At 35.7% G+C, this 10,246-nt stretch overlaps 2 protein-coding genes across 2 annotated transcripts; one reads left to right on the forward strand and one right to left on the reverse strand.

Moving 5' to 3' along the window:
- Window positions 1-1,300: 1,300 nt before the first annotated feature.
- LOC112526506 (receptor-like protein kinase ANXUR2) lies at window positions 1,301-3,624 on the reverse strand. Its single transcript, XM_025136810.1, has 4 exons — window positions 3,505-3,624; window positions 2,094-2,950; window positions 1,802-2,017; window positions 1,301-1,605 (listed from the first exon to the last, which is right to left on the reverse strand). Exons 2-4 carry the CDS (start codon window positions 2,799-2,801, stop codon window positions 1,351-1,353), a joined length of 1,179 nt encoding a protein of 392 aa, XP_024992578.1. The 5' UTR covers window positions 2,802-2,950; window positions 3,505-3,624; the 3' UTR covers window positions 1,301-1,350.
- A 4,681-nt stretch (window positions 3,625-8,305) lies between these two features.
- LOC112524173 (putative receptor-like protein kinase At5g39000) lies at window positions 8,306-9,951 on the forward strand. The gene is made up of 3 exons (XM_025133875.1): window positions 8,306-9,229; window positions 9,310-9,531; window positions 9,709-9,951. The coding sequence occupies exons 1-3, from the start codon at window positions 8,306-8,308 to the stop codon at window positions 9,949-9,951; spliced, it is 1,389 nt and encodes a 462-aa protein (XP_024989643.1).
- Window positions 9,952-10,246: the final 295 nt, after the last annotated feature.

Raw genomic sequence — 10,246 nt, forward strand, 5'->3', positions numbered from 1 at the left:
ACCAGTATACATTAAATATAACTTATCTTATACTGTAGGATTGATACCTGGCTTTGTGACATATAAAACAAATTGATTTCTTGTTTTCAAGATCTTTAGTTGCAACCATATTTCCTTGAAGTCCTATAGGAACCATAATTCTGAGTAGGATACACCACAACTTCAAAATCAAATGTCGGGTTGGGGGTACAATAGAGAGATGGGATGGTAGTTTGTGGTTGTGGTGATGGTTGTTGCGACCAAGAGATTTCTTTTGTACGAAATTTATTAATTTCCACATCTGATTTAATTTTAATTTGTTAATTCATCTATTTTGTTAACATATTTGAAAAAAAGTATTAAAACATAAATATAAGAGTAAACTATCATTTTCGTTCCTATAGTTTGTCGTTTATTGCTATTTTCATCCTTGTGTCTTTAAAAACTGCTTTTTTCATCCTTATTGTTTGCCATTTCTTTCGTTTTTCATCCTTACTACTAACTTTCTTAAAAGAGTCTGTTAAATCAAGGGTAATTTTTTCCCTATGATTTCATGGAACAACAATTCCCTTCCTTTACGCCAATGGCAAGGTGTTACTTGCAACTCCGTCACAAAAGAGTTGTCGTCTTGAATCTCATTTTCAGCGGCTTTCTTAGAAAGGTGACCATCTTCATCCTAGCACCTTCCCCTAAAAATCACAACCATAATCAAGATCGAAAACCACCTGAAAATTAATGTGAAATCTAAAATCAACAGTCTTAAATAATATATTTGGTTTCAAATCTTAAAAGAGATTTGGTTTCTAAACAAATCCCATCTAAAAAGAACATATTTTTCTAAAATTGAATAACGTATCCAATGTTGCATATGTAGCCTTCATGGTGAGATTCATTATGAGGTTTTTGTCCCACATAGAAAAATAAGTAGAATCTTACTTGTATTGATGAGCTATATATATTAATATATATGTGATTTGAGGCATACCACTTGTGTCTCACATTGGAAGAGTGGTAAATTCTTTCATGCGTTTATAATCTTTAAACAACTTGTAGAATCGTTTAAGAGATCGAGTTAGCTACATATGGTTTTGCCTTGTGTGAATTTTACACATATATATTAAATGGTTAAAAGATAGCACTAGCACGTTTCGTATGTGGAATTTTGTTAAATTTAACAGTGTTCCATGCTAGTTTTATCCGAGTGTTTCAATAGTTTGTTCATGATTTTCTGATTTGGATAAAGCCAAATGTTGGTTATTTCTTATCCACAATCAGTCGTAAACAGAAACCTATTTATATGTGTAATCATTTGATCTATCTCTTAATCCTCTTATTCTCTTCAATACAATTCTGCATTATAAATACAAGCAGTTAAGGCATAGCCTTCAACAAACAACCAAAACTATCTAAGTAAGACCCAGCACGACCATAAAATCCTCTAAGCGAACCTACATTCCATGATTCTGAAAAACGAGTCCCCTCCTCCATACCGAAAGGCCCATGTGTCTTTTTGTTCGTCAAGAAACACAACGACGAGATGAGCGGAATATTTCCAAATGGTACGGTCGGGACTACTCCAAACGTTCCTTGTATCCCTATTATTTCCTCATCATCATCAAAGTTGATCTACAAACAATAATAATGTCATTAATGCATGTTTGAGGATATAATTTAGACAACTGTTACATGTTAACGGGAAAACCACAATAAAAGAAAAACCAAAGAACATTTGGTAATCATTCAACTGCATGGTATGTAGATGTGCATACAATCCAGATGAATGGTTACAAGATGTTCCTTAGTTTTTCATTTTATTTTAGACCTGGGAAATTGTATAGCCGCTGGGGCCAATAGCACCACCATGTTGTTGAAAATAATGCACCAAATCGTTATTGATATCTTGGGTGGCAAAGGCAATCGAATAGATGAAACTTTGGTGATCTATGAATATCTTTCTCAACTTTTGATGGCTCTCGAGCCGGATCGACCATGGTTCTCCACCTGCGAATGATCCCCATAATCTGGTACTTGTAATATTCTAGCATTTCAAACATCACAAATTTTATGAATTCTACATATAGAATCTAATCGACAAGAAAACAGTGTGGACTTACAGTTTGAAGTTGTAACGCGATTTCTAGTTCTTGGACTATTGATCTCATCGTAGGCCGATATTTCTTCTGTTCGTTCAAGCACTGAAGCGCTATTCTTAAGAATGCGTCCAACGAATCAGGCTTCATTTGTTCTTGTAGATTAGGCAAGATGATTTTGTCTAATGTTTTCGATCCTTCATGATGTTTCACCAATCCAACTAGAAATCTACGCTCGTCTTCGTATTCCCCAACAAATGCAAACCTCCCACATAACACCTCAAATAATACAACGCCGAAAGAATATACATCAGATTCTTTTGAAAGTGTACCGGTCTTAACATATTGTGGATCAACATAGCCGATTGTGCCACAAGCCTTGGTGACAAGAAACGTGTGCGCTTGATTCGTGGGACCTATTTTAGACAACCCAAAATCAGAAATCTTAGCTTCCCAATTCACATCTAGCAAAATGTTGGAGCTTTTGATGTCGCGGTGTAGCACCCTGTGCCCTAACCCCGCACCGCTATGTAGATAAACTAGTCCACGTGCCGCCCCAAGACATATTTGAAGACGCTGCGACCATGTGAGATCCTTGTTTGCCAGATACTTGTCAAGGCTTCCACGAGCCTCATGCTTGTAAACAATGATTTTTTCGCCACCTTCATCAGTGAATCCAATGAGGGTGACGAGGTTATCATGTTTGTAACTTGCAAGCATGAAGATCTCCATCAAGAATTCATGTTCTCCTTGACCGTGCTTCCCATCTAACCGTTTTATAGCGACATTAATGGTTCCTGCTGGCTCACTAGATCTGGTGGAGACCGGGAGTTGGCCTTTGTAGACCCTCCCAAATCCACCATGGCCGATCAGATTATCGTCTGCGAAGTTGTTGGTGGCCAATTTGATGTCGTCAAGTGAGAGTTTGAGGTGGTCTAGTTCTGGAATGTTAGACATGATGCTATTGTGCTCTCAAGAAACATACAAATTACAAGATTTATACAACGATTGTAAATCTTTAATACAAGATTAGGTAGAACTTTGATATCAAATTGCGTTGACTTGGTCCATGCCTGTTAGCTTCTACCAAAGGGTATTTTGGTTTTTACGGATTCTCAACTTTATCTAACAATTCACAGTCAGGTTACAATTCAAGATGATAAACCAAGTTTTGCAAAAATGGAAATCGAATGATATGGAAATGTTCAACACAATCCGAATTAAACGATTATAAACTCATTGCTAGTCGTCTCTTTCTTCTCTTTGATTTCTGTCCTGACCCATCTCCCCCCTCTTGACCGTTAACGAGCTTGATCTATACCCACTTCAGGAAACCGCTCGCACCCAAGACCCACGTTCTTAGGTCTCGTGGCTAAACCCGCTTGAGAAGTCGAAAATCGAAATCGAACAAAATGTAAGGCGGGTTTGAGCGTACCTTTACTCACCGCAGTAGTCGCGATGGTTGCTGAGAACGAACAGAAGCTCCGACGGGTACGGGAATGAGTATTTTTCACCGACAATAGTCGGCCGAGATGATAAGACGCTGGAATGGGACGATTTTGTATTTTCAGTATCCGGTCATTTTAACCCAAACTCGGACATATTTTATATTTTTATTCAAAAGTAAAATAAAAATAAAAAACGGCCCGGAGTGTTTGTAATCCGGTTTGGGTTAAACTGATACATAGGGGTGTGCTCATGATTTGGGTTGATTAGATTAAAGATATTTGAACAACCCAACTTAATGTTTACGGTTTGGAAAATCTAAATTCAAGTCAATCCAAACAAAAGTACAACCCAACTCAAACCATACGGGTTGGTCAGATTGATACTTTGGTGCATAAAAATATTCTTCTAACCTTGAATATATTATTTCTTTACTCATAATTTCTTTTTCATCATCAACCATATAATAAAACTTATCCATAATTCTTATGTATATCACATTCAGTTAATTTTTTCAATTACGTATACATATTTACAGTTACTGAACATATATACAAATGTGTTATATAAAGATGTGAAAAATTGCGATTAAGCAGAAAAATATCACCTCAAAAGGAACCAGTTCACGTCTATAACAATACTTGTATATTAGGTAACATGAATACGTACTAGAAAGATTAATTTGAATATTTGTTGCATTAATTGAGAGAAAGCCTTCATTGTTAAACTAAAAGGGACTCGTTAAGACAAATTTCGTTATATATATAATAAATTTTGTACTAAATTAAATTGCAATTATTAGCCGGATATTTTTAACAAATTAACATTGAGGAAGCAAATTATAGTATAAATAAAAACAACAAATAGATTATAAAAAACAAATTAAACCAATGATAACATGGTTTCTAACTACCAATGGCTCGTTTACTAAATCCTTGTTTGGTAAGTGTTTACCGAGTCATTTTCCTTATCGTATGAACATCCAAGAGTTAATAATCTTATTGGTAAGAGCAATAATAAGGATGAAAAGCCTTACCCAATAAATGTTTACCGAGTAAATTGTTGTATACGATACTGTTTTGATGGACTACAATCTTGCTGGATAAAAGTAAATTATAATATTAATTATTACCGGTAGGTGTTTCCTGTATAAGTCTTTAGATAAACGGCTCTTATATAGAGCTATTGAAGCGAAAAAAGGAATCAAAAGAAGAGATTCAAACCAGGAAAGAGGGTCAAGCCAGCTATGAAGGGAATTGGTCTCATACATACAGTCTATTTTAATCTCATGCCGATTCATGAACTGCATTCTAGAAGGGAATTGATCTGGTACATCTCGATGCATCTCATTAGTGTTGACATTCAATTAGGATTGATCCAAGAATGGAGATCTCTTCTTACATTTCTCACCATAACTTCTTTTTTTACCGGAACTCAACCCTAGTCGTTCATAGGTATTACGGGCCTTACCGATATAATCATATTTTTCTAAAAACCATTGTTACACCTACTTCAAATAATCATGCACATATCGAATATTTGAATATTTAGAACTCAACAAAATTTGCAACATTGGCAAGCAGGGTCGTTTCCACAGGGATTGGATGGAAATAGTGTCAAGCTTCCCCTAACGAGCTTGATTTATACCCTCTTCAGGAAACCGCTCGAAATAAAACCCAAAACCCACGTTCTTAGGTCTCGCGGCTAAACCCGGTTAAAAGTCGCCCGGGTGGAAAATCGAAATCAAACAGAATGTAAGGCGGGCTCGAGCGTGGCTTTACTCACCGCAGAACGATGGTTGCCGAGAACGAACAGAAGCTCCGACGGGTACGGGATGGAGTACTTTTCACCGACAATAGTCGGCGGAGATGATTTACGAATAAGACGCTGGACTTGGCTTTCTCCTTTTTTCTTCACTATTGCGCCTGCTGTGTGTGGCCATCCATTTCTTTGCTGTGGGTGTGGGCTACGATCTTGGGCCTTTGGCATTTGGGCTCTTTTTCCTTCTCTTTTGTCTTTTACGTAGTGCCATGTAGCATGAAAAACCCCAAACAAAACAAGTGGAGTAAGCCGTGGGTTTTATTAAGAAGCATTTGACTATGTATGATCAGTTTTAGTCTTATTTGAGAAATAGGCCCATTCTTGTAAATATGTGAAATATAGGTTCTATTTTACTTAAACCCATCCTTTTTGTACCTATCTATTATTTATTAAATCATGATGAAATACAAGAGATTTTGATGTCGAAATGAGTTCAAATATGCATCTATCAAATACTCTTATACTTTGATCATTGTCCGTTCCAACAATGACTTAGGTTATCACGTTATGATAAAAATGAATCAAACGAGAAAACCAACACATATAGAACTTCATAAACTTCAGATTTGCAACATAACATCAAGTAGTGAGCACACATACTTAAGAAATCTCTCACTCTCCACTACTTAGACGCAAGCTAATCTCAAGAACACACTCACAAATGGGAAAATCAAACCAACACTTGAATCACTCTTTGGGTATAAAACGTCTCTACTAACATGCACTTACCACATACTTAAGAAATCTCTCACTCTCCACCACTTAATTAAAAACATGCTTATAAATCAAAAGGACTTTAAAGGTGTAACGTGTAATCCGCCTTGGGAAACAGTGGCTAAAAACCTCACGCCAAATGGAGAACCCGGTTGAACTACCCTTGAAATGTAAAGCTGCATACGGGGATCTTGAGATATATCCTTTAAAACACATTCCTATTAGATGACCGGGATTAGAAACAGGGCCGGTCCTAAGATTTTTGATGCCCTGTGCGAAAATAATAAAAAAATGCCCCTAAGCCTATTTTTTTAAGTCTACGAAACAACGAAACATGCGATTTTTTACAGAGTTTAGAACCTATTCAAGCCAAATGTCATCCTCATGTTGATTTTTATTAATTATAATAACAAAATACAAGTGGGACATAAAAATCAAAACCCCGAATACAAAATATATAATGATAAAAGGATAAATCTTGGATTAAGATTGTGTTTCCTTCTTTTCCAGTTTCCGCTTTTTCAAATTAAAACTAGCAAAATAGAAATTTTATTTTACTATATGGAACTTAAAATACAAGAAAAACTATAAATTAGTTTTTAGCTAAAATAGTAAATTACATTCAAATAATTGTCATAATGAACAAAAAGTAAAACTCAAAAGTTACAGATTTAACGACTAAAGGCTAATGGCTTATCTGTTAGCAGCTTAATAAGCTTAATGTAACTAACAGCTTATACGCTCAACTATGCATGACTATTTCGTAGTGGCTTAATGATATATAAAAAGACTTATCGAGTAAGCTTCTATGAGGAGCTTTATATAGAAAGTCAAGTTTTTTTTTTCTAAACATGTCCCTTCCAACTAAAAAAACGTTCATTACATCTGTGAAAAAACTCTCCCAAACAAAATCTTTTCCAACTTATACAAACAATTTTATCCATATAAAACTTAATAAAAAAAAACTCAATCAAACAGCCCCTAAATCTAATGTGGTAATGCAAAACCCCAAAGTAAACAAAAGTCAAAAGAACAATAATAAATTGTAAAATACATAATATATGTTACTATGCATTGCAAAGAACAAGTACTCAATAATTAAGACAATACCACAATATGTTGTTAATATTTGCAGTGTGCTCTAGCTATGTTGATATAGTGATATGCTCATGTACATTGAAAATTTCAATTATCAGATATTTGAATATGAAAGAGGAAGACTCATTATCAAAATGACAAAAGCCCCTTAGCCTTAGCCTAGTAGGTTAGTAGCCCACACGACCACATGACCCAACTTTATAATAGTCAGTTAAATTTAGATTTTTTTTTTTGCAAAAAGATTTAAAGATTCAAAAATCATAATATGACTCACACAACAACTCGGTAAATTCAATCAACATTAGAAATCAGTCATTCGAGATTTTCATCTTTGATTTCTTGAATCTAATTTCATGACTGTTAATCGGCTGGAAAGAGAACTTCATGCCGTGAAAATCGAAATAGTCGAACTTTGAAGAACAATAGATATTAGATTGAGTTGTTGGAATGATGGCATTAACCGGTTCACGATGTGCATTCAGTATTTATCACTACGTTTTTATAGTTAAAGCTCGATTGTTCAATTCCCAAATTATTAAACTCAAAACTAGTAATAAATAACAATTTGATGCCCCTTTAGGCTTTGATGCCCTGTACGGCCGCACGGACTGCACGTGGCCAGGGCCGGCCCTGATTAGAAATGGGATATATACATTCACCCGTATCATCCTACTTTGTCGTCTTGCTTTATTCTACTTGACGACATATTTTTTTTTAACGTCTTCTCTTTTCAACAAATAATTTCCATCTTCTAGCTTTCACGGATGCTCGGGTATACTCCATTCGCAATTGGTCGGATGGTAGCGTTTGGATATGTTTAAAGCTAAATATGCAAACTTGCAAATAGACTTTGACTCGGTTTCGGAAAGATTCTTGTTATTTTTAGTAACTAGTTTTAGATTCCAAACAAAACAATGGGTCAATGTATAAAGTCGATGGTTTTGCTAATAGAATACAACTTAGACCCTACCTTTTTCTACTTCTAGTACTCGTACTACAACTTGACTATCAACATGTAATTATAAAGTATTATGTACACACCGCCGAATTTGATTTCAAACTTCCACCTAATCGTCTTTTATTGGAATATTCATATTTTCAAGTCATATATAAAACGATATCGTGGTTCCCTTTTTCTTTCATCAATTCATGTTATCATGTCCATGATTCCAGAACTAAACACCTTCCATATCCCACTTGATCACATCAAATTGGCAACCAACAACTTTGCCCATCACAATTTACTCGGCCAGGGTGGGTTTGGGCGGGTCTACAAAGGCCAACTAGCCGTTTCCGGTGACCCAGCTTCTACTGTTAATGTCGCTGTAAAACAGTTAGATGTGAGGCACGGACAAGGAGAGCGTGAGTTCTTGACGGAAATCGTCATGCTTGCTAGTTACAAACATGATAACCTCGTCGGTTTCATTGGGTTCTGCGATGAAGATGGCGAGAAAGTCATTGTTTACAAGCATGAGGATCGTGGAAGCCTTGATAAGTATCTAGCCGACACGGAACTCACATGGTTGCAACGTCTTCAAATATGTCTTGGTGCGGCTCGTGGACTAGCTTATCTTCATGGCGATGTGGGATTAGGACACAGGGTGCTACACCGCGACATAAAAAGCTCTAACATTTTACTAGATGCAAATTGGGAAGCTAAGATTTCTGATTTCGGGTTGTCTAAAATAGGTCCCATGAATCAAGATTACACTTTTCTTGTCACGAATCCTTGCGGCACAGTCGGCTATGTTGATCCACAATACGTTAACACCGGTATACTTACAAAAGAATCTGACGTTTATTCTTTTGGTGTGGTATTATTTGAAGTTCTATGTGGGAGGCTTGCAGTGATTCAAGAATATGAAGATGTGCGTAGATTTCTATCCAGATTGGTGAAAACTTATGATCCGATGGAAGTATCAGACGAAATCATCTTCCCGAATCTACGAGAAGAAATGAAGCCTGATTCGTTAGAAGTATTCTCCAAAATTGCTTATCGGTGCCTGGATGTCGAAAGAAAGCATCGCCCAACGATGAGATTAATCGTCCAAGAACTAGAAACCGCGTTGCAACTTCAAACCGTATGTTATCTCGTCTCCCTTGAAATTAGATTTAAGATTAGAATTTGAAAACTTAATATGTGTTATTTGATGCATGGTAGAATATCAGAAAGACCATGTTATGGGGATCAAGCGCAGGTGGATCGCCATGGTCGTTCCGGCTAGAGAACCATCAGAAGTTGAAAAAGATATTCATAGATGTTGATGCAAATTTCATTTATTCGATTGCTTTTGCCATCCAAGATACGAATAGTAGTGATTCAATGCTTTATTTTCAACAACATGGTGGTAGCCATGGCCCCAGTGGTGATACCATTTTTCAGGTTAGCAGCATTTTTGACACTAACTTTAACAATTTTTTATCTTATGGAAAATACCCTTCTTACACTTCTCACCTTAACTCTTAGTATCATGTATGGAATCTTTCATCTATGATCAATGTATCGAATTTATGTTATTCTCAAATATGTATTGATTAAGGAGTTGATGATTGTTTGTAGATCAACTTTGATAGCGATGAAGAGATAACCGGAATACAAGGAACGTTAATGGGACTGTATGGACATCGTACGCTGATCTCGTCATTGTGTTTGTCGACGAACAAAAAGACACATGGGCCATTTGGTAAGGAGGGAGGGAGTCGTTTTTCAGAATCATGGGAGAAAGGTTGTTTCAAAGGGTTTTATGGTCGTGCAGGGTATTACTTGGATGCTTTAGGTTGTTATTTGAAAACTATGCAATGAAGCTTTAATTGTGTTTATAGCATTCCATTTTTTATAAGCATTTCTATTACAAAATGACAGCTGTCATATACTTACTATATATATTGTATTTATATATATTTGTCCAAAATTCATCATTTTGATGTTTCTATTTTTATGTATATTTTAATCGATAACTTGCATGTTGGAAAAAACATAGTCATCTTATCTTATAATATTATACTAGTTTTTGATATAGCACGTTGAGCGATGATAATATATATATATATATATATATATATATATAGGGGCCTAATCAAATGAGAACTAATTAGTT

This window comes from Cynara cardunculus (assembly GCF_001531365.2).
Source record: "Cynara cardunculus var. scolymus isolate 2C chromosome LG 1, CcrdV1, whole genome shotgun sequence".
Classification (NCBI taxonomy): Eukaryota; Viridiplantae; Streptophyta; class Magnoliopsida; order Asterales; family Asteraceae; genus Cynara; species Cynara cardunculus.

Excerpts from the sequence above, each read along its gene's own strand:
- LOC112526506 (XM_025136810.1), bottom strand. The coding sequence starts at position 2,801 with ATGGAGATCTTCATGCTTGCAAGTTACAAACATGATAACCTCGTCACC. Across the intron at positions 2,018-2,093 it reads TCGCGTTACAACTTCAAACT|AATATTACAAGTACCAGATT; the intron begins GTAAGTCCACAC and ends TTGAAATGCTAG. Across the intron at positions 1,606-1,801 it reads GCGGCTATACAATTTCCCAG|ATCAACTTTGATGATGATGA; the intron begins GTCTAAAATAAA and ends TATTGTTTGTAG.
- LOC112524173 (XM_025133875.1), top strand. The coding sequence starts at position 8,306 with ATGTCCATGATTCCAGAACTAAACACCTTCCATATCCCACTTGATCAC. Across the intron at positions 9,230-9,309 it reads CCGCGTTGCAACTTCAAACC|AATATCAGAAAGACCATGTT; the intron begins GTATGTTATCTC and ends GATGCATGGTAG. Across the intron at positions 9,532-9,708 it reads GTGGTGATACCATTTTTCAG|ATCAACTTTGATAGCGATGA; the intron begins GTTAGCAGCATT and ends GATTGTTTGTAG.